The sequence below is a fragment of the Ascidiella aspersa genome, chromosome 1 (assembly GCF_963924565.1).
Source record: "Ascidiella aspersa chromosome 1, kaAscAspe10.2, whole genome shotgun sequence".
Lineage (NCBI taxonomy): Eukaryota > Metazoa > Chordata > Ascidiacea > Phlebobranchia > Ascidiidae > Ascidiella > Ascidiella aspersa.
The window spans coordinates 4,913,395-4,938,296 of NC_139447.1; the positions used below are offsets into that span (position 1 = coordinate 4,913,395).

The following is a 24,902-nucleotide window of genomic DNA, read 5'->3' on the forward strand; positions in this document are numbered from 1 at the left end:
TCCCTGTACCACGTGGGAAATTTTAAAATAATCCGTTCCATTGAAAAAAATTAAATACTGCTTTGTTATGAGTTTACTTGATTAATTTTATATTAATTACAATATAATTGTAATTTTCATTTTAACCGAATATTAATTAAGTTCAAAAAGAATGCTTAAACAGTTAGTTATATAATAAAATATACAATATTAACTTTAGCGCATGGGATTTATGTCAAAAAGTCCCTTAATGTAAAACCTAACTCAAGAATTTGCTCTGTTAATATAATCTTACACTGATACTAATTAATATAACATACGTATTATAGGTAAAGTTTTATCTATACCTGACTGCAATGGCCTTGGTTGATATGTCTGTGGAAGACTTTATGTCTAAAGATTGGGGCGAAGATTCCTCGCAAGATGAAAACGATGCAGGTAAAAGCAAACGAATTGGCGCTCTTTCCCTATTGTAGTGAAAAGTTATGCAAAAAAAATAATAATAATAATACCGCATACCACAACGCATATTGTTTGGGTGAGGGTGGGTCAAGTTACTATTAATAATAAACATAATATTACTTGACCCACCCTCACACAAACGCTAACCGGCACCCTAACCCAAACAATATGTGCTGTGGTATGCGGTATTATTATTATTTTTTTTGCATAACTTTTCATGTACAACAGTGAAAGAGCGCCGAATATATTAATACTACTTGACCCACCCAAACTCACACGCTAACACCCTACCTCAAAAACTACAATTTAAACATTTCTTTTCTATACCAAAGTGACGCATACCACAAACGCATATTGTTTGGGTTAGGGTGCGGGTTAGCGTTTGGTTGAGGGTTGGTCAAGTTATTATTAATAATAAACATAATATTACTTGCCCCACCCTTACCCAAACACTAACCCGCACCCTAACCCAAACAATATGCGTTGTGGTATGCAGTATTATTTTGTTTTGTTTTTTGCATAACTTTTCACGTACATGAGTGAAAGAGCGCCCAAATATTGATGCTGTTTATACTTAAATTATTGTGCTTTATTTAGAAAAAACAAATGGCAATACAAAGAAAACCAAAACAAAGAAACTCAAGAAGAAAAAAAAGAAGGGCTCTCAAATAAATGTTGCAGTAAGTTGGTTTTTAAAAATTGTCTACATTTATTGCTTTTCTTACTAATATATCTTGATTGTTTTACTGAAAATTTCAGAAACCAAATGTAAACCAAGAAACTGAAGATCAACATAAAAAGTCAGAAAAGCTGAATGATAAATCAAAATCACAAAGTCAGCATCAAAATGAGTTAAACAACTTAAAACAAAGTGACCCAGAGTTCTACCAATTCTTACAGGTAAGGTAGTCCTATATTTCTGTATTCAAGTTTTGTTGTTGATACAATGTGTCTTTATTTCTATTTATGTATTGCCAATATTTTGAGCAATTAACATCTAACTGCTAACAGTTTAAACCAGCGGTTCCCAAACTGGGGTCCGCGAAACAATTAAGGTGCGTACAGCAGTTTTAAAGGGTCAACAATAAAAATTAATTCTTAAAACATAAGGCTTTAAAGCGAATGTTTTTTAAACATTAGTTTATGTTTTTAACATTTATCTGTCATCAATGTTAGTCTTTATTTGTGCTTTATTATTCTATAATATAGCATATTTTATTATGTCTCTTGTGACATCATAAAGCGTCTAATATGCTGTACTACCTGCTATCAGCGAATCGTGGTTGCACTAGTGCACTACGACAAACATAGGTCAACTGACCCTTGAATTTTTAGAGGTCCCTGAAATATCAATTTAATTGCAGTTCCACCAGGCAAAGGTTTTAGAAAAGTGTGGGAACCGCTGGTTCAAATTGAAATTTTTTGCCTGTTGAAAAAATCTTCAAAGATGTAAAAGTCACGTAATCTGTAAATCACTTTTCCTCAAGTATAAGTTTGAATCATCTTTTTGTTGTTATTTTTCAGTCACTTGTGATCACAAAACTTAGGATTTTTTTTTTCCATAAAAAAAAACCTATTTATTTTCTTGAAAGGAAGAAGACGCTTCCCTTTTAAAGTTTGGTGATAAAAAGTTTGATGTTGATGACGAGGCCTCATCTGATGAGAGTGAAGAAGGAGTGCACAAATTGCCAGATACGTTAGAGGTTAATGAAAGTTGCCCTAATTTTGGCTTAAGTTGCTTTATTCTAACTATGTTCAACCTTTTGATAGCTTGAAAATGTAAAGTTGCTTGTACTAACAGAATGTAGCAAGCATTGGCGTTTGGTTGTTTCTCGACTCACTCCTCTCTGAGCCTGTTTACTCAGTTGATAGAGCGATGTTCCCGGTAAGGCCGGAGGTCGTGAGTTCGAACCTCACTGCAGGCTAGTTGTCTTTCTAGCTTGCCCTGCATGCATTATTGATTGACAGATATGGTGAGTCTGCGATGGTTTTCGGTGTACTATTGTGATAACTTATATGCAAGTCCTAAAATGTTTTTTCAGGAGTTTCTAAACATGTCTGTGTTTGGTTTATTTAGGAAGTATCAGAAGATAGTGATTTGGGTGTCGATTCATCGGATGAAAATGATGCTGCTGCGCAAGACGACGAAGATTTATATGATGAAGATGGTACTGAGGCAGTTTCAAAAAGACGAAAAGAATTGGTATAATATGAAGTATTTTATCATTATTTTAATTAAAATCTAATTTTTTTTTTATACAAAAATAATTGTTTTAGTGAAAAATACAAACTTAAAACTCTACTTAAAACTGTAGCATGTAAAACATGGACTTGATTTATCCCAAGTTTTATTTCTACATTAACTAAACTTTACACCAACTTTAATACACAAATAAAATAGTTTTAACACAAAATAGTATACTTTAAAAATAAAAAGCTTTGCTTGTGGTACACTATAACTTCTTAAACCAGTTATTAATAAGAAGTAGATAAACCATCCACTGTTATGTACAACTATTTAGACATGCACTCATAGTAGTGAATGTAGTCCATCTTTAAAGTGAAAAATATATTTGTTAGGATGGAAGATGGTCAATAAATCATATAAAATGTGTAAGGGGTGCTTGTAACAGTTGTGGTTTCAAATGTGTTTCCAACACATTTTCCATTAATTTTTTTGTGCTATATATATGAATTATCCTGGTCTACTAGGAAAAAATATTTCCATATATAAAACATTGCACTAATAAAAGATAAAAAAAACATTTTTTATTGTTAGTTTTTTATAAAATATATACAGAGAAAGTGTTTAAAATTCTGTTTTTACTCGAATTTGACAAGTGAAGTAACTTTATTAATTTCATTTAGATTACGGTAACTGAAAAGATGGTTGCAAGTTGGAAAGAGCGCTTGTCCGGTGAGCAGTCGTCAATCACTGCCCTCCGTCAAGTCATGCAAGCTTTCCATGCTTGTCTTGCCAGAATCGATGCCCTCGAAACTCCCGAGTCCACTGACAAAAAAGCAAAGCGTAAAAAGAAGTCGACTGAGCAAAGACTGAAATACAAGTATGTTGACACTCGTTTACTAACATGTGGTTATATTTAATATTTACTACCAATTCATATATTGAATTTGAATTACTCATGTTGTTTTTGATATGCTTTCATCCCAAGTGATTTTACAGAAAATTTAACTTTATGTTTTCATCATCACAGTAGTAAAACGTCATCTTAATTGCATATGAGCAATGTACATTTCAGTTGGTTCTATTTGGTTTCCTTTTATTTGTTTTATCAGACATTTGCGAATTCGCTTCCGCTATGATGCTGTTATTAAAAAGGCTCATTTTGTGAAGCAGCATGTTTTAAAAAATAAAAAATAAAACATTTTAAGCGGATGATTCCATCATCATAAAATGGTATCCCTTTAGTTTGTTCTTGAGAATATTTTATCTACATAAAAATCTGCAACACAATTTGATTTATGGAATGTAGGTTGGTTAAACCTGCATTTAACTCCTTAATTTTCACAAATTGGATTTAATTCAGCGCCGTGACCGTTTAAAAAAAGAATGAAGAGACCTTAATATATATAAATTGATTTATATAATTTTTTATTTTGTTTATGTTGCAGAGTTGTGGGTTCCTCTGTTTTCAACGACATAATTGCCCTGTGCGTTGGTCACGTGACGCCTTCCCTCGCCAAAATCCTCAACTACTTCCCTGAAAAGATGAAACAGACCAAGAAGAAGTACGTACCAATAAAATAAAGCTTCGGTTTCTTGTTTCAACCATGTATAAAGTGTTTTATTAGGCATTTTTCTTTGTAAAATTAAATTATCATGTAATACATTTGCTTGCAGTATTGGGTTTTAGTTATTTTTTAGTAGAGAGTATTGCTCATATTTGAACGAGTTTAACAATTTTAATAGTTTAACGTTTTTTGTGGCAAGGACTTGACTTGAAATCGACTTGTTCTAATTATGAGTTAACTGGGAATTGACTTGTCATTTATTCAAAATGACTTGGTCAGTTATTCAAATCGACTTGTGATTTATTCAAAATGACTTGTTTACAACACTGCATAACATTGTGCATCAATAGCAGTAAGACAAAATCCCACCAGATAACTTTGCAAATTTAACTGTTTTTTTCTCGCGTGTCGCCAGGAAAGCGCCGCTGCCCAATTCGTGCAACAAGTGGGCGACGGTGCGCGACATGCTGCGCTCGTACCTGCATCACGTAGTGCTGCTCGCCCAGTCGCTGCTCGAGCCGTCGGTGAACCGTGTCGTCATGCGCCACCTCCTTCTTCTATTGCCCTACTTCATTTCCTTCCCGCGCATCTCCAAGCAGCTGCTCAAGGTTAGGCTTTTGAGATTTTTGCCGTATTTTTAAGGGAATGGATTATTTAGGTCTAGGTGTAGTTTACAAGAAAAGCACGTAACACAGGGGTTCTCAAAACTTTTTGGGGATAGCGGCATGCCAATATAATGAAGGCACATTGCCTGCAAAACAATAAATTAAAGCATGGCCACCGGCCAGCCAACAGGTAAATATCATAATATCAACAGGCTTTTGAGATTTTTGCTGTATTTTCAAGGGAAACCCCGCCGTGGATGCGTATTTTTTTTTAGGTATAGGTCAGGGGTGTCCTACAGGCGGTACGCGTGCCAAATGTAGCACGCGACCTAACAAAAAATGGCAGCAACCCCGCCGAAAAATACTAAATTTGTTATCCAGCCATTTGCCATCGTTTATTCACAATATAAAAAAATCGCGGCAATTACGACAACTAACAATTACTTCTAATATTATAACATTATACTGTAGTGGAGGCTAGCATTAACATAATTATATAGCTTGGTGTGAAGAAGTAACTGTCAGCTCACTGACGGACACTTAAATGCAGTAATGCGCATTTCTACTACACAGATTAAGGCCAATCTATCTTCAAAGTCTGGCTTAAAACTCACGTTTGCAAAGAAACAGTTTTGGTCAATTATTATGAATGTTTGATTGATAAAATAAACAAATGTTTTTTATGTAAATGAACGTTTGTAATATTAGAAAGAGTTAGTTACTAAACGTTGCCACGGGAAGAAGTTAAAGTTAAAAAATAAATGATACACGGCCTGTTTGAGTTAGATGTAGGTTAACCACGTAAAACAGTGGCATAACGATGGTGTTGTTTTTTTAGTTTCTGCTGCGGTGTTGGAGCAGTGACGACAATGAGAGTGTTCGGGTTCTCTCCTTCCTCTGCATTTCTCGGCTCCTCAAGCTGGAGAAGGATCGGTTCCTGGAAAACACGATGAAGGTAAATTCGCAGGCCTCTTTAAGTATATACATCAACAATCTTGCGCGAAACCGCACTCAAAAAACACGTTTCTTTTTTGTTGTTAATTATAATTATTAATTCAATTTTTAGAAAATGTACAAAAAGAAAAGAACCATACAATGTTAAAACAATTAAGTCCTGATTGCGATTTGCCAACTCTTTTTTGTATTTCCAATATTTTACCTTGGGCCAATATTATTTCTGTTTTCACTATTATTTGGTGTGATGCACTGAATATGTAATGTTGGAAATCAGTTTGACCCTTGCAAGATAAATGTCGACCTCAATTCCTGATCAGTAACAGCAGAATAGTTCAGCCAAGCTAGTAATTCAGGCCAGACACTATTTATAGATGGCAAAAGATAAATATATATTTCGCCAGCAAAGGCATTGTCAGTACGTCTTATTTAAATAGGATTCTGATATGCTGCCGTTGCGTTATCCGGCGAAATGTTTTTTTTTTGCTCCCATTTACCAAAAAATCTGGATTGAGCCAGTTTAAGGCGGTTCTAACCGGTTTCTGATAAAAATCCTGTAAATTTCGAATAAAATAATATTCAAGATTCTTAAAATCGTCAAAAATTAAGAAAAACGATTGCGGCGAAAATCATATCTTATATCATTATAAATAGTGGCTGACCTAAATTATTAGGTTTGCTACACTACTCTGTTATTTTTTCAAGGAAACCATGTTTTACTGGTAAAATAAAATCTATTTAAAGTCAAAACCGATGCAAGTACATGGTGTATAACCGTATACCTTCATTTCGATTTTCCACCTATTTACTCCAGCCATAAAGCTTATATAAGAACAACACCAACGTCGGAATAAAACATAGTTCGGGATAAGACCAAAGTACGACTAATGCCTAATAATCGTAATACGTTATAAATCAGAATAAGACCTAAATGGTCAGAATCAGGTATATACATTTTTTTACCTAACCCCAAACCTAATTCCTAAGTACTTCACTAACAACCCTAATAATTTTAACCCTAACCCAATTTCTAACCTCACCATTACGCCCCAAACAGGTATTATAGATTATTCGGCTTAAGGTATAGCTGCCTTGTAGATATTCTTGTGTGTTCCCTTATGTAATACTTTATTCCGCCAATAACACTTCTCTGCGTTTTCCAGCAAGCCTACCTGGGTTACGTGGCCAACTGCAAGTTCTCGTCGCCCAGCACCTTGCCCATGATCAACTTCATGCAGCGAACCTTTGCCGAGATTTGCGCGGTCGACGCCGACCAGACTTACCGCTTTGCCTTCCTCTACATCAGACAGCTGGCCGTGCACCTTCGCAAGGCGATCACCACACAGAAAAAGGTTTTATTTCCTGATAAATTTGTCTCATTGATTTGCACATTAGATTTATTATTGCAAAGTATTTTTAAAAATTGAAAATTTTTTTGGTAACTGAATTTCAATAATTGTTTTGAGAAAGCAAGATAAGTTTGTCTCGTTAAAAAAGTTTAAAAAACCTCTACCAAGAATGATTGCTTTTTATTGAAAAGCGTATTTTGATTTGAAATTAATTTGTGCCAACATGTGGGTGGATGAATTATATGACACTCCGATGGGTGGATTGCTGTATATCTACCTTAACCAAGTTACGTAAATGGATAAAATATAGGCTTTAAAGTCGGACTCGGGGCTCTGGAGTCCGACCCGCTTTATTTTTTCGCCTGGAATTGAAGCTCGGGAGTCGGACTCCGGGTATTCTTAACCGACTCCGCAGCCCTGATTTATACCAGCACACATCCGCTGTAGTTTCCCTCCTAACCTACAGTCCTGTTGCAGGAGACGCGACAAGCAGTCTACAACTGGCAGTTCATCCACTCTATCGCTCTCTGGTGCCGAGTGCTGTCGGTTCTGCACCCCAACGACACACTGCAACCCCTCATCTACCCGCTCGTGCAAATCGCACTGGGCGTTATCGAGTAAGTGATGCGTTGCTGTTTCCGCCTGGTTAGTGTCAGCGCATCTAATGAAAACCCACGGCTTTATTGTTAGCGCTAGTGTTTTTTATGCAATTTTTGTACACACTGAAAAGAGTCTGATGGACTCCAAGTGGCCTAAAAAGTAGCCTAAAAATCGCGGAAGACTCGCAATTGTGTAATGGTAATAATAAAAATACCAAGAATTACTTAAAAATTTGCAAATACAAATTTGAAGTAATAAATTGAAGAATTGCATGGCCTTTATAAAAGGTATTTTTACGTGGCTAATATAAAAGTTAACGTTTCATACCATGGTGAAAAATACTCCCCACAAGTGTCAAATGACATATTAAACCAGAGTTCCCAAACCGGTGAGCCGTTTTTAAAGCTCGAGGGTGCCACGAGATAATTTACATTCTTCTGGATTCCAATATTTGCTTTTTTGAAATGTTTTTTTTAAGCAATTTTTTGTGTACAACTGCAACACACTACGAATGTTTTTCTACATTTGACCTCGTTGCTGTGTGCTGTTAGTCGTTACTATTTCGTTTATTGTGACAGTACAGTTAACCACTTAAAGAAATGGCCATTAAGGGTGCCACAAACTATACATATTTTATATAGGGTGCCGCAAGCTTTAAAAAGTGGGAAACCTCTGCATTAAACACTAGCCCATACCCCCTTGTATATTAAATTGCGAAGCTTAATTTTTGCAAGACCTACTTTTCACAACTTCAAAGTAGTTCAGTTTGGGACCTCTTACCGATTCCCGTAATAGTGTAGGCTACACCCACTTTCTTGACCCATGGCGGTCTGTGAAAGCTTTTGAACAGAACATCTAACTTATTTTAATGTGGTTTTATTTTCTGAGCTGATTAGTTATAATGGTTTTATTTTATTGGCCGATACCAGTATTGATAAAAAGTTATACCAGTATTTATTAATCTTTTAACAAGCTTGTGTACATTAAGTATGGTTAATATGATTACCGAACTGAAATGTTCAAAATGGTATCAATTCAACACAATAATAATAACGGTAATAGCAAAATACAATATTTATCAATATCGGTTTTGTTTGATTTGCTGATCTCTGAAACCTTAGCAATACAATTGCGTTGACTTGTTGTTAACTAACTCTTTGATTCTATGTCTAGTGTTACGTCATAAACGAAATGATGGCCTTAAAAAAGAAAAAGAGAGAAACGTTCATAAACGGTACTCTTTGGTAGCCGCTACAGTTGTTTTGGAATTTTACGATTCGCCTAGAAGAGCCACAAAAAACATGCCGGCAAGTTGCATGTGGCTCGCGAGCCGCAGTTTTCCCACCCCTGTTATAGAGTAATTTATTGTACCAAATTTTCACTTTTACTGCCTCAAACATTATAAGGGTCCAACATTATTTCCAAGAAGCAAGGGCCCACGAAGTAAGAAAATTTTACTCGAACCTTGTTTTGTTTTCAGCCTGGTGCCCACTGCTCGCTTCTACCCACTTCGATTTCAATTGGTTCGATCGCTAATCGCTCTGTCCGACTGCACCAACACTTACATTCCACTGGTGCCTTCCATCGTCTGTCCACTGCGACTTCAAGAGTTTAGGAAAAAGTGAGAGCTTTTTGAAGTGTTTTCAATTCCATATATTCATTTTTTTTCTAATTCTGCGACTTCAAGAGTTTAGAAAGAACTGAGAGTTTTTTCAAGGATATTCAATTCCATATATTCATTTTTTTTCTAATTCTGCGACTTCACGAGTTTAGAAAGAAGTGAGAGTTTTTTCAAGGATATTCAATTTTATATATTCATTTTTTTTTCTAATCCCGCGTCTTCAATAGTTTAGGAAAAAGTGAAAGAATTTTGAAGGATTTTTAATTCTATATATTCATTTTTTCTAATATAACCCATTTTCATTGGTACGCTATGCCCTGATTTGTAATGTAGCTTGATGATAAACTGCAAAGCCAATATAGTCGAGTAGATCGACATCATCTTGATTATTACGTTTCGATACGAGCTTGTATGATCTTCAGTAAATGAAAGAAGAACTGCCAATTTTCTGAAAAACAAGATGATACAAGTTCATATCGAAACGTCTTAAGATAATGTCGATCTACTCAACCTTTCTGGCTTTGCAATTTAATATCAATATTAACCCCTTTTTAAAAAAAACACAGCTTACAGTACTATTTATAATGATATTCCATATTGCTGATTTAAAAGCCTTCTCTTGTTTAGGCAAAGTGGGGTCACCGTTCGTCCAATACCATTCGAAACCATTCTAAAGCTGTCCAATTCCCAGTTAAAGGAAAAGGCTTATTGGGTAAGCTTGCATGTGTTTCATTGTAGGGCGTTTGTACATAATCCCCGTTTGGTAATTTTCCTGTGCCTTGCGCCCCCATCGGACATCACATAAGTATTATACTAGAAGAAAATTTCCAAAAACACTGTAGGTGTTGATGGTGACATGGTGCCCAACCCCTTTTGCACAACTTAGTTAGTGGCCCAAAAGTTTGCAAATCGCAAAATTATGAATCGTTTTTCTTCAGTTACTTACCCACGCATGTGTAATTTTGATCTAAAGTATAGAACAGCATAAAAGCAAAATTAACAACAAACGCAACATGACACGAATAAAATTAACATAAAAAGTTAAATATTGGTGTAGAGCTCACGCCAGAGAGAGCTCGATTTAGGATATTTTTGGTAAAGTTGAACTTTTAGGTTTGTAACACATCCAAGAGTTTTTATCAAATTTGTTTGATATCAACTTCTCAAGAACAACAATTGTTTATCAAATCGGCCCAATAGGCTAAACTTTAATTTCCACCCGCAATTTGTTACTCCACCGTTGCATACAGCTATAATTTTACTATTTATCGAGATGTGAAAATCCTTTTGACATTTAACGCAGGACACCACGATGGATCACGTCTACGACCTTCTCATGACCTTCTTCAACGCGCATGCACACTCGATCGCTTTCCCCGAACTGGCCGTACCCGCAATTGTACTGGTGAAAAAGTTTGTCAAAGACTGTAAGGTAATCATTTTAAAGTTTCCTCTTTACACACCGTTATTTCTCTATTTGTTAAGATAGCAATTAAATTTTTGGAGAGTTCTGCAAAATAAGCCCTTTTAAAAAATATTTGCAAAAATATCTCATTTTATTTAACTGTAACAGTAATATATTAAATGTAAATTTTCAGCTCGATATGAATTGAGTGAAACTTGCAACCAGGATTCTTTATTAACAAAGTTTGATTATTTATCTTAATTTTCGCAAATAAAACAAATCATATGTTGCGCTTATGCTATATCTTTCACTTATGTTATTTTTTACTTGAGCCATTGCTCATAATCGAACGAGTTAACCAGTTTTGATAGTTTAAAAGTTTAATTTTATGACAAAGACTTGACTTGAAGTTCACTTGCTCGAATTATGACTTGACTTGGGCAACTGCTGACTTGGACCGGAACTAGACTTGTTATTTATTCGAAAATACTCAAGTTATTTTACAACTTGTCTGAGGTTTTCTGACTTGTTTACAACACTGCAGTAAACAAATAATTGATCGTTTAGGCCAGGGTCTAATATCAATGCCTTTGTACTTCGCAGACCGCCAATTACTGCAAAATCATGAAGCAAGTTGTCGACAAAGTTCAGGCAAACGCCGACTTCATCACAAAGAAGCGTCTCGACGTTTCCTTCCAGGTCAAAGACATTGAAGCCGTGGTGAGAAATATATATTGTTTTTTTACAATCGCCGTGTTTTTGCGCGTGTGTAAATTAAATGGGGTTCTTAAGTTACCTTTCGTCACATCGCTAAAAAATTAGTTTTAACTATGACAACTTTGGCTTGGCTGAAATTATCCTATAGTTCAGAACCTTTTTCTATTCGCGGGCTAAAACGAAATTCAGAAAGGTCTCTGCGGGCTGCTAAATTGTAACTATTTTTTGATTTTACTAAAAAAAAAAAAAAAAAAAAAAAAGTGATTTTACTAAAAAAACATTCACTCATCTAACAACCGTAACGACTATTAATCAGGATGAAATTCGGGTATTTTGCAATTGAAAGGGTTTACCTACATGTAATACTCGATGCAGAGACATAATTTGCACAAATAAAATTGCGTTTACGTAGTTGAAATAGCCAAAAAATATGAGTAATGGCTTCTTCGCGAGTCGCATGATTTGCGTTTGCTGGCCGAAACCGCGGGCTGTCGGTTGCCCACCCCTGTCCTTGTTGGTCAAAGTTATTCTTATTAGTCGAAATCGTGAGTTATCTCATCGCAAGCAACTTAAATTATTTTTGCTTTAACGTTTGTCGTGATCCAGCATTTCCGGCTTTTCCATACGTAGCGGAAGTGAAAGTTTTAAATTCTTCCTCAAATGAAATTGTGTTAAAATTTAATAATTCATGGTCTAATGTTACGCCTAGCCGAGTGAAAAATACATATTCTGACACTACTTAACTTGCCATGTTGTGTTTTTGCATAATTTATTTCCCTAAATCTGAAAAGCACTCTAGTTGGGCTTTGAGAATTCAGTCTTGATATTTAATACATTTTTTTTTTTCAGTAGCGTAGTAAGCACTGAAGTAGACAAATCTCCAGCAGATTAAAAATCGTGCACCACCAGAATTCAAAATTCCTTACTTGTACTTTGCAAATCCGTAGCTAACCAAAGCCTTACATACCGATAACTTTGTGTGAAAAGTTGAAAACCCTTATCTTATCGTGCAGCAAAATTGGGAAACTGAGCTCCGAGGCAGCGGCGTTAAAACTTTAACAGAAATTAAACAACATGACACGTCTATCACACGGGAGTCAAAATTCACCATAATGGTGAAAACAAACCAAACTTGGTCTTAAGGTCATATTATGCATCGAAAAAAATAGCGGCGCCTAAAAAACGCCGATGTCCTTTTCCTGCAGCTTTGCAATTTGGGGTTTTAGATATTATTGCAACAACTTTCGGAGTTATTCCAAATGTGAAAAGTTGAAAACCCTTATCCTATCGTGCAGCAAAACTGGGAAACCGAGCTCCGAGGCAGCGGCGTGCCTTTCCACAAAGTCTTCGCTCAATACAAGAGAGATCGACAGCGCGAACTGGCGCAGCAAATCGCCGACAAGGACAGGGTAAGTTCTCCCCAGTCTTGTTGCTCTTGAAAAACAATCCAGGGTCCTGGACTAAAGTATCTTGTGTCTTATCCCGACGATGGGGGCTTTCTCTTTATTTAATACCCACCAAAAGGTTGTGTTTTTGTCCTTCAAAGCAAGACAGACAAAAACATTGGTCTTTCAGTTTTAAAACAAAAGTATACAGAAGCCGTCTAAAATAGCGTTATTTTCCTTAAATGCTTAATATTTAAAATGCTGGGATGTATGGTGTCCAAACTTTAAAGTCCTTCCTTGTATTTTAAATTAATTCTTGTTTGGTGTAATGCAAAATCAATTTAAATGTTGCATGGATTTTTGGTCGTCCACAAACATTGATCCCGTATTTTTTTGCAAGTGCTGTTGCTAAAGTAAAAAGTATTTGTTATACTTTTTATAAACTTGTTAACGTTCAGACCCAACCTATTTTACTTTAAATTATTCATATGTTTATACGTTGAGAGACCTGGTTACTATCGCCAACAAATTTATACCAAAATATCGTGATTCAGAATAGCTTTTATATCGTTTTACACAATGATTCGCATTTTAACACGGCGTTATGCTCTTGTGTGAAAAGTCCTTAAATTCGAGTTTGCTCGCTTGATTTCATCTGTGCTGTTTTCCCCTTAAGAACGTGGACGAAAAACTGCCGAGCATAGATCGCGCTAAATTCTTCAAGATGACCAAGGATGCCGACAAGGAAGAATTCTCGCAACTCTTCCAGGACGGCTCGGACGAAGAAGAGATCAAAGCCGACTTTGAAAAGGCAATCGAACACGGTACGCTTGCTCCTCATTGACGCAAACATTTGACGAACGGCGGCTCTTTGACATGTTTTCTGTGACTCTTCTATTCAAACAGTACTATCCCAGAAGTTAATAGAAATTTGTAACTTCTGTTTAAACTGTAACTCATATTTAAACTGCAGTGTTAATGTTTTAAAGAACAAAGCCTTCAATATTCATAATATTTATCATGTTTTCAAAAATTCTGTTGTGCTTTTTAGAACCCACTCTCACACCATGATAAAACTACAAACTTTTATCCATTTTATGCGGCTCTTTAATCTACTTAATTTCAGAATGCGGCTCGCATTGCTAAAACGTTTGCCCACCCCTGGCATACGGAATAACAAGTCCAATTTTCCGTTGTCTGTGTAGGTCCGTCGAAGAAGCGAAAGATTGTTCCCGAATCGAAACCGGCGCCTGCGAATAAAGATGACGATATTTCAGAAGAGGAAGAACCAGTTCCTTCGCCAAAGAAGCGAAAGGAGGTCCCCAAAAAGAAAAAGCCCGGGAAGAAACAGCAGAAGGATTCGCCGCAGAACTCCGACGGCGATGCCGACCTTGTCGAGGACTTCCACTTTTCTGACAGCGACGATTAAATGCAAATAAACCTGGTGGTGCCATCTAACTGAGTTAATCTGACTTACGTGTTGCTTTGAAAGTTTATTGAGTTATTTGAGTACACGGCTATTGCGCCGTGTTAGTTTACAAGGTGAGCGTTACCGAGCGTAAACTAGGCAGACTTGGAGGTCTGGTAACTTTTGGAAGGTGTAGCTAGGTAGCTTACCGATTTTTTAGTGCTAGGTAACGCCGGATTTAATTAAGTCTCTTCTAGTTGTGTACCGTATAGGCCTACGAAGATTTGAATTTTACACTTCGTCTATTGTATCAGGTCATGTTCGGAGTGATAAATAACTATCACCGCAATGAACCATATGATGTTACCTTAAAATTGTTTGTTTGAATTTATTTTTCGATCTATTTTGTCAAAATGTTATAGCAAATCAAAAAGTTATCAAGACACAGTGCTAAGGCCCAACGTTAATCAAGACTTTAATTTGTACTTCAATGTTAAGCAATCAACATCGACATAGAAAACTAAGTAAAATGCAAATGTCAACACAGAAAACAATTCTAATTCTCGGGTAATATTATCGCAAACTACGTTTAGACAAGGCATATCTTTGTTTAAGCAATGATACTGAAATGTTTATTTGGTTTAAACACATAGAATGCTAAATTTTCTGCTATTATCAATGTGCTAAAGTAGGGAGCATGAGTTTATGTAAGACCCTGCAATACTTCTTGGGGACTTGGGGTCACGTACAACACAGTGAACAAAGAGTTGGTTTAAACACATAGAATGCTAAATTTTCTGCTATCATCAATGTGCTAAAGTAGGGAGCATGAGTTTATGTAAGACCCTGCAATAGTAATACTTCTTGGGGACTTGGGGTCACGTACAACACAGTGAACAGAGTGAACAGATGAAATATATGTTGCTTAGCCCATTTAATTTTTGAAGCCTACCAACGAACCGAGAGCGTTTTATCACAGCCACGATATCAGGCTGTGTACATTTAGCAATAGCGGTACAAACGGGATATTAACCATAGTTTATTACTTTTTACGTTATATTTTTACACAAAGGTCTTAAGTTAACACATTTTACTTTGAAACTGCAAATTTAGCAGACAGGGTTATGTTTTATATTGCTGCACCCTACTGCTGTGCTTAGTAGTTTTTTAATCGATGTTTTATGATAATACTCTATCGACGAGACGTATAACATTTCAAAAACGTTTGTCAGTTGTTGAAACTCAAATTAAACTTAAGAGTGTTTAATTTAACAAGAACACAACCAGTGTAAAACTTGATTTTAGTAGTTTAGGGCGCTCGTCTAGAATCCTACCACAACAAACATTATCGGGGTTAGGGTGCCGGTTTGGGTTTGGGTGAGTCCAGTAATAGTGTTAAACAATATTACTTGACCTACCCAAACACTAACCGACACCCTCACCCACGTATTGTGCATTGCTTAATAATTAATTTAATCTTGTGGTAGGATTCTCTAGACCAGCGCCGTAGTTTAGTCCTTTAATCCCCCTCTAAGGTCACATGACCTTTTTAGTAAGAGGCTATTCACTGGGACACAAAATTAGTTCAAATCAACATATAATCACTAACAGGTGCAAGCTGGTGTGTCAAGCATTATTATTTTAAAACTTGACCCACACACAACACAAAACCGCCCCCTTACCCAAATAATATGCGTTGTGGTAGGATTCTAGACCAGCGCAGAAGATGCTATTTCCCGGACACAAGCCAATCTGCATTTTGTGGCAAGTGCACACCCAATTCCAATTAATGTTCACACCTGAATTGCTTTATCTCACATGTAAACTTAAAAAAAATATAAATTGTGGTGGAAGTTCTAACCTAAGGTGTGCAAAAATACATGATTGTACACCTGCTCACCTAAAAATTTGAGCACTAATTTTTTGTGTGAAGTGCCATAAAAAGCAGAGTGGGACACAAGTATAAATAATACATATCATGTATGCTTACCTTCAAGCTAATTAGGCTTTTTTTGAGATTTGATTACACAGCTAACAAAGTAATTTTAATGGATTTGGGAAAAAACATGGAAATAATGCAAAACTCTGGATATTAAATTTATACCACCCTAACTATATATAATAAACATGTAAAGACAAATACTTAATGACTTTAGGGTGTCTTAAGTGTTAAATGACATTAAGTAAACTAGAAGTAAAAATTACATTGGTCTAACGAGCAATGCTCATTAAGTAATCTGAACATCTTACTTGCTGTGACCAAAATTTAAGCATGGATTCATTTAATTACTTAATGTACAGCTCTAAGTTTATCAACAATGTACAGCTTTATTTATTAGTAATTATCAGAATTACCTACTATTTTTGTAACTTAACCCTCTATCCCACAAACGAGTCTTCGTTTCACATCAAGTTCTCTGGTGTGCAGCACCAAATATTGAGGTGTGTAGGCACCTGAAGTTCGAAAATCTAACACACCTCAGCCCCTTTCACTATGCGTATCAACCTAAAAATGTGTAACAAAAACTCTAGGCCCATTTTACAATATTTTTTTTATTTAAAAATATGTGAATGATTGGTCATACTATTGTACAGGACAGCAGCAAATGGCTCTTAGGTGTGTAAGGGCACTTGTTCAGCCACTCCTAGGTCAGTCAAAGGCCCCTGCGAGAAAATCAGCCAGCCGTGGATTCCTGTACTTAGGAAACAAGCATTTCTCGACTGCTGGAGATTCATCGCCGGCAAACACAAGCAGCAAAATAGCAAAGGACAAGAGAGGACTGACTAAAGACGACCCTGTCCTTGTCGCATCTACATCGGATAAATGCATTGTTGGGTGCAACTGTGGCCCTGATATGCCAACTATCAAGTGGTTTTTCGTTGAAGAAGGCCCTGCTCAGGTGTGCGAGTGTGGATATTACTTCAAGCTTGATAAGGTCAAGGAGGGTCAGTGGATCCCGGAGCATTCTCGGGTTTTAACAGTTGACAAAACCCTGACCGATGCCAGACATTCGCGCAAAACGAGGCCGTTCAAGCACTACACTGAAACGGTGGTCATAGATAGTCCCAGTCAAATTTCGGAAACACAGTCAAAAGAAAACATTACAAGCAGTTAGGAATTCTTCAAGTTGTAACACATGTTGTTTTATAAATTATTTAGGCAATCCATTTTTCACATCAATGTTGCATTTCGATAAATTTGGCTGTATGTTTTATGACAAAGCTACAAATACTTCTGAAACATTTGGAAATTACAATAATCTGTGTTTAATGCATTTAATACAAATCATTATTGTGTTCATTCTGATTTACTAGGATCTTGTCATTTGTGCTCATAAAAGTTGAAATAGCTCAGCAGCTCATACACTATTACATTTCCTAGATGACATATTTTGTTTTGAAACTTTCTTTATTAAAATATACAAATAAATAAAAAAGTAAGACACGTGTAATCAAACTGTTGTTTCCATGGAGAGTATATCCAGTTTAGGCAGATGGTCTTCTGAAGTTGGATAAAGTTGATCTAAAGAGTCATTTAATAAATGTCGGTCCGCATCGTTCCTGTTTGTTGAAGCACTGCGTAAAAGGTTTTCTGGTTTCGAGTTTTTTCTTAAGTGTGTAGTAGGAATGTTTACGATCATTCGCTTCGCAGATTGGTTGCGTTGTACGTCACAGTGTTCGGTAATTGGTGTATTCGGCAAAAGGTGCAGAGGAGTCATTGGTTGGTATTGATACTTGCCTAAAAAGAAGAAGTAAATGTAAATAAATGAAGTTGGCAGCTAATGTCCGTATTCAGGCCAGTGGCAGGCTAACCGAATTGCTTCATTTGAACTTTTAGTGTGTTAGATAAAATTAAATAATAGAGGAACTGAATTACCAATGTAAGTTCGTTTTATAGCACAACGTACAGCAAAAAAATAATAGGCTGTCCTTGTACGTTAAGTTGGCTAAAAACGTACGAAATAAAAAAAATAAAAAAATAGTGGCTATAGGTTGATTTACTTCTATGAATTAAGCAAGTAACAAAAAGTCTTGCATAAAAAAATACTACTCGCATCATAATGACGAAATAGCAACAAAATTGTATACGATAGTTTACCGCTTCAAAACGTTTTGAAACATAACGCATTACTAAACATTCGCCGCCATATACAAATGCGCTGGTCTAGAATCCTACCACATTTATTTTAACACTTACGAAACTCGGTGTTAAAGTTAAAATTGCAAGGAGGCATAAATATGCAAGAATAAATATAAAAACAGTACCTAACCCACCAAAACGCTACCTCCCACTCTAACCCAAATATTGATAGCAATATAAAGCCCCGGATGAAAATGTGGTAGGATTCAGGACCAGCGCCCAACACATATTTTACATTAAATATACTTATTAGCTTTATTATCACATTGCTTGGTCGAGTGACAAACGGCTTGACAGCGAAGCAAAAAAATCGATAGGGAACTGCCTCGCAGGCGCGTAAACTTACACAGGCACCAGCCCACGTGACAGGCCCAATGCATCATGGCGCACTTTCCGGAATTCGTTCCGACGTTGAAGGTAGGGAAGTGGTTGGTAGCCGAACTCACGGCTAGCTGCTGTGCCGAGAATCGCAGCGCGCCTGACTTTTCCTGGAAAGTACAGAGTGCGAAAGTTGAGTTTTGTCATTGTTTTAAAAAGTGGTTGTTAAGTCTTTTCCTTGTCGCGTACCTTCTCGTTTCAATATCAGAGGTTCTTAAACTGGGGTTCATAGAGCCCAAACTGAAATCATAATGCTCAGTATATTAAAAAGTTATCTTTTTTTTTTAAAGAAAAGTGTTGAATTAAAAAAAACGTTTTTTCACTGAATGTATATTTAGACTCCATTGTGCGCTCACATCTTTTCAACCGAAAACATCAAATTTTTCAAGTCTATTTGTATTCTGACATCAATTTGTGACGTCATCTCTGAAATTTCTTGCCTACACTGGTCCACGCGAAACAAAAATGTTTTTTAGGGGTCTGCGGTGAAACAAAGTTTAACATCCCCTGCTATATTGCTTAAATTTTCGTTACCAGTGAAATACTTAGTGAATCAACACAAGCTTTACTTGTAGGGTCAGGCGCAGTTTCATGAGTAGGCCACATATGGGGCCAGAAAGATGTTCAGATGTTAACTGAAAACCCCACGCATGCTGCTAGTAATTCCTGTACCACAAAACGCTGCTTTAAAAGTTTTGCTAAGCTGTTGAACCTCTATCTTCGACACACCAACCCAAACAACATATTTAAAAAAGGGTGCAAATTTTGTACAAACCAGCAACCCGGAAAGGGTTACGGCTGATAAAATTGTTAAAACCCCTGAAAATGTGTTAAAGAGAGGTTTAACTGCCGTTGCAAAAAGGCTTTATCAGCGGCCTTTTTTTCGAAAACGAAATAAACACCAAGTCTGTGCTCAATGAATGGCGTCAAGAAAATGTGAGAGTATATATAATCAACGGACTAAAATATTCACCGACAAAATCGCTTTTCTAGTGTAAACGAACTTATATATCGACGTTTAGGAACGACGCCCGCTGACCTCATTAGGATGAAGAGATCGCAAAAAGGTCCTAATGGATTATGTTAAAGCTGAACATAAAACAAACAAACTAGTCCAACGAAGTGTTTCACGAGTCTTTTCGCATTTAGAGGTGGATAAAAATAACTAGGAAATCACCTTTTCGCCATCATCATGTAGGCCTACCTAGAGAGCGATTTTATCGATCAATGTATTTTTAGGCTTGCTGATGATCGTGGAACCTGTTTGAGGAATATTGCATCTACTAATCAGAACTTGCAACAATCGATTTTCTACTATTCTTAAACTAGTCTTACAACCATTTTAGCATTTTCAAAACGTTCGTCTTTTGGAAAAACTGTCTTAATGAGCAACATAGTCGCATAAAATTACAGTACTTTAACTACAGACTAGCCTATACTGAATTAACCCGAAAATAGTGTAAACGTGTAAGTAACGTGATGTGCGACCGGAGTAGCGACATTAACACCTAGCTATACCTGACAAATGACTTTATAAAAAAATAGGAACAAGGCACGAACATTTTTAAATCCATAGGTATGTAAACATGTTGTTATTTTTAAGAACACAAGAAAAAAGTCCGAAAGTAACACAAAATGTCGGTGAGCTCGTAAATCGAGTTTTGTTACTGTTCAACAGTTACTCCTTTATTTCCGTCATGTTGTGTCGTCAAAACCAACAAAAACGTGGCCTTTTCTCCTGTCACTAGGCTAAGCAGTTAATTGGCAAGCTGATATTTCGATTTCTCAGCCTTACCTGCCCTACACCGTATTGATTCATCCGATACAATACGAAATATTGCGATATGGGTTTGCCAGCCCTTGTAAAAATTCGTACAACCATTTTGGTAATGATTATGTTTTTAAATATACAAAACCAAATGAATATAAAACCAGCACCTTAATGTCGTCACCAAACACTGATGTCATATCGGCTGACGCCATGCTTTCCCATGACGTATTTGATTGCTCTGATGACGAAGTGCGGTCGCTGTCCCAACTTTCGAAGCGGAACATTTCACAGAAAGTTTTAATCAAGTACTGGTAAAAACAAAACACAATTTGAATACAAAACGAAAAATGTAAGCACAAGTTTGTTGCATTACAAAGAATACCGATTGAAACGGTCAAGATTAATTTATTCGTGTAATTGATATACCCTTACTATCTGTCTGATCTGGTAAAGAAAGCAGTTTTAATACTATTACTTCCTATGTTTAAATCGCCTTTAAGTATAGCGCCGGTCTACTGACATATTAAAATAAATCTATAGACTTAACTTTCAAGGGTTGTCATGTGTTGATGCCACCTGCTTGATGAAATGACCAATCTTTAATACCAACACTAATAACAATCGAAAATATCGATCTGTGATGCAAGAGAATGACGCGGAAGCCAAGCGAACAAATCCTATAACGCAGTGACATTTTACTCATAATCACCAGAAAGTACTACGTAGCCTACGTTTTCCCAAGAGGGACAGAAATCCTCTATAACAAGCGGAATGGCAACTATGGCTTATGTTGGCCACTGAAACATTTTGCTAGCGGTTCAGCAAACGAAACAAACCGAACGGTAAAACCGACATCTTATTCTTAGATTAGACATAAAATGTTTCATGTGGGCTACTTTCGTACAATGAAAAACGATTATTTTGTTTTGACACAACATGCAAAAAAACAGCAGGCGAGCAAAGTTGTTCAGACTGTGGCCATAAAAAGACAAAACCTGCGGTCTTTCAATACACGAACTGACATCCGCCCCATGCAAATTTCATATCATTATTGCTCACTGACCTTAAGCACTGACTGGCAATTAGCTTTGTAGTAGTCTTCCCAATGCTGAACAAATGTAACAACTTTATGTAGGAAACATTGCCTAAACTTCTTTATGGAATTCAAAACCTTGGCAGCAGGTTTCTTTTTTCGATCACTATTTCGCTGACGCGTTTACAAACAATAAAACTCAAAGTTTCAATTATTGGAGAAATATATATTTCGCCTATACTAGCATCGTCAGTTCCTTAATTCGAACGAAATATATATTCCTTTAAAAAATTTCTGATCCTGGTTTTACTCGTTTTTTTTTAGTTTTATTGTTAGCTTTAACTTATGCTGAACAGATAAAACACAAAATGTCCTTTCTAACACTAACTCCATTCCTAGAAGCGAATATGAACTTTTCTGCCATGCGCCTTTGCATGACTACATTGACTACACACAAACTTCTCGATTCGGGCGTTCGTTGCACGAGGATATGACGTCACAGACAGCTGTACTGGCGTTGAAATATGGCGAACTTTTCGGGTCGCGTATTGCTGCTCATAGCGCGCCATGTCGACGCTTATCTGTGCTGCGCTTTACGGTCACGTTTTGGGAGCTCGAACCTCGAATAGCTGGCGTCATTGCATTGCGACTGCGTTTTAGCCTTGGTAGGCTGGGATAAACCAAACTGCATTTTCCATTACCTAAACCCTGATAGACGCCTGGATTCAAAGTGTTTTCTGTTTTACACTGTTCAACGCATACGCAAGTAATTTTAATTAACATGAGTAATACGTATAAAAACAACTTGAATTGCGTAAAATGTTATCTCGAAGCCCAGTATAAGGCTTAATTTTCTACTATCAATTCCTAGCCAAAACAATTATTATTTTAATTCCACGTCAAGGCATTTGCATGAGAAGTTAAGTTCCAAACGTTTAATGTTAATAAACCACATTTCATTTTGTGAACAGCAAAGCATGATGTTGCGTTTTAAGTACACATAACCATTAAGTGAAATCAAAAGTCAGGTGATTTTCTTTGTAAATACAAGTGAGCGTATAAGTGATTTAAAATTAAAAAACTTAAGTGGTAATTTCATAAAAAAGTTAAACCGTTGACTTGAATAGTTACTTACAACCCTTTGGTTTGCGTGTAATTTAAAAATTAATAAAACATTTCTAAACGATATTATCAGGCTAACGTTTGCATGACTGTTCATCGATAAATTAGTCAACTGAGGGACTTCTTTTCAAATTATTTTCGATACGGAAGGCTTATAGATACTTTACCGACCAGTGACCCACCCGTCTGTATAAGCTTTAGGAAATCGCTCCGATAAAGAGTTAACATCGTCGGGCAATAAGCGCCTATCACAACGCATGATAAATCGAGATAAATTATGCATTCGCAACAGCGACAGTCGGGAGCGAAATTCGCTTCTGCTGAATACCACGACGGAGGCGGGTTGTTAGCATCGATGGAGGTAAGGCTGCATACTTACTATAAGCCAGTGTTTCTTATCCTTTTTAGCGCTCGTACCCTTTGAGCTTTCATGAAATTTTTTCGAACCCCTGTCTACAACTGGTCGACGGAAGTAAATAAAATTGTCATAATAGGAATTAAAATCTGTGTATTAATAACTTACGTGTTGACTGCAGGCATTAAAAACAGTCTTGTAAATCCAACAATATTTACAACACACAAACAATCAGTAAATTTACTAATGTTTTTTCGTTGTTGCTTTTCGTAAATTACGCATTCTTCACAAATATGCCTAAATAGCGAATAATGATTATTTTGAAATTCGGCTAACATTTGAGTAAAAAAAATACTGTTTTGTTCTTGAACCCCTGCTCTAAACGGATGAGTATCATCATGCGAGGTATAACTGAATCCTAATTCGCATTCACTTTTTATTGATTCTAAGCCGTTAATGGCGGTATGTAATAGGTAGTTTAGTCTGGCGTGCCATCCTAATATGGAAGCCTTTTGTTTATGTACTCACATACAGACACACGTAATGAGCCTCATCATAGGCAATCTCACACTCCGGACCGAGCTGTTTATTTTACAGACAACAATAAAACCATAACATTGATTTTCTCTACCCGGTGTTACATTCTGTTGTGCATATTCCATTGGGTACCATTATTTTACATTTGGCCTTCTCCGATCGACAGAAATGCACTTTTTAATGCATCCCCTAAAAACATTTTCAAATCTTCTATTTTAGACAGAATCCTACTGTTGTTGGAAAACAATTTTTTTCTGTATGTATTGATAAACAGTATCACATTTAATCAACCCTATAAGAAGTTACCTGCATTTAACTGATTTCCAATCTAATAGTCCTTGTTACAATCTGGAATACAAAACCTCGCACTTACATGTCAACCAACATACAAGCTCCAACTAAACTGCCGCTGCCGTCGCGTCTAATCCAGTAGCCTAAATGAAAGACAACTTGTGTCGACCAGGGCTCGCGATAAGAAACTTCCTTCCACTTTCACGTTAGCGATGATTGACACTTGGCGGGGCAAATTTCAGCGCTAATGGCGCGCCGAGATTTGATCCAACTCACACTGTTATGTTTGGGTTTCAGCCTCCCTTTCACTTTGATTAATAACCCTGGCGCGCTTTCACATATAATCAAAGTCAGATTTTTCACTATTAAGTGAAAATACCCTGAGAAGCAGCGAGCTATATAACCTTGGTGTCACCAAATAACATTTCTATGCACTTATTATTATCCCGAAAGCAAAATAAATCTGCAGCGCTGTCTGATTTTAATGAACGCCCGCTACGTTTACAGCACTGCTGGTCTCAGCAGGCTGCTAAACAAGTCACCACGCTCTCGCGGCCTGTCGTACGTAAAAGCCAGACCCCCGCGTTGGGAGGAAATTCCTCGCATTCAATGAAGTGCATAACCTTGTAAAGGCCCCTGACACATGTTAGTAAGCAATATGAACCAAAACAATCAGCATCAAATAGGAGTCACAGACGATTGAATCTTGTCACAAACCCAATATAAACAAAATATTTCCGAAAAGTATTTTTTTTGGCACTGAACCTGTTATCCACCTACAAAACATTTACTAAATGGCGGAACGACTAAGGTGTACGTACGTTTCGTGCCTGTACAAAAAACTTGTGTTGAGGCACATGAAATGCCCGCCATAATAGATTTGAACCGTTCTTTTATTTTCATAGGATTTCTAGCATTCTGGCACACTGGACGATAAAACCATTACTTATGCTGTTACTCGTACGACCGCCGCCGCGCTGTGACTGGTGAAACTTCATTGCTTGGTTAGATTGTTTACAGACATTAAATGTGATGT

The 24,902-nt window shown here is 36.6% G+C and overlaps 3 protein-coding genes across 4 annotated transcripts; 2 read left to right on the forward strand and 1 right to left on the reverse strand.

Annotated features, from left to right (window-relative positions):
* Positions 1–285: 285 nt before the first annotated feature.
* LOC146166680 (nucleolar complex protein 2 homolog) lies at positions 286–14,276 on the forward strand. Its single transcript, XM_083389260.1, has 18 exons — positions 286–417; positions 1,039–1,121; positions 1,201–1,341; positions 2,034–2,144; positions 2,519–2,644; positions 3,310–3,506; positions 4,075–4,191; positions 4,610–4,802; positions 5,638–5,754; positions 6,917–7,105; positions 7,580–7,719; positions 9,183–9,323; positions 9,951–10,035; positions 10,627–10,755; positions 11,332–11,448; positions 12,741–12,854; positions 13,507–13,654; positions 14,036–14,276. The coding sequence occupies exons 1-18, from the start codon at positions 336–338 to the stop codon at positions 14,257–14,259; spliced, it is 2,454 nt and encodes an 817-aa protein (XP_083245386.1). The 5' UTR covers positions 286–335; the 3' UTR covers positions 14,260–14,276.
* Positions 14,277–16,711: 2,435 nt separating this feature from the next.
* LOC146166681 (uncharacterized) lies at positions 16,712–17,700 on the forward strand. Its single transcript, XM_083389159.1, has one exon. It carries the CDS (start codon positions 16,845–16,847, stop codon positions 17,352–17,354), a length of 510 nt encoding a protein of 169 aa, XP_083245285.1. The 5' UTR covers positions 16,712–16,844; the 3' UTR covers positions 17,355–17,700.
* Positions 17,269–24,024, reverse strand: LOC146166682 (uncharacterized). 2 transcript variants are annotated; one of them, XM_083389157.1, is made up of 3 exons: positions 23,882–24,024; positions 18,726–18,867; positions 17,269–17,977 (listed from the first exon to the last, which is right to left on the reverse strand). In XM_083389157.1, exons 1-3 carry the CDS (start codon positions 23,885–23,887, stop codon positions 17,691–17,693), a joined length of 435 nt encoding a protein of 144 aa, XP_083245283.1. In that variant the 5' UTR covers positions 23,888–24,024; the 3' UTR covers positions 17,269–17,690. The 2 variants fall into 2 exon arrangements, with proteins under 2 accessions (XP_083245283.1, XP_083245282.1); XM_083389156.1 differs by lacking the exon at positions 23,882–24,024 and adding an exon at positions 20,696–20,827.
* Between the last annotated feature and the right edge of the window lie 878 nt (positions 24,025–24,902).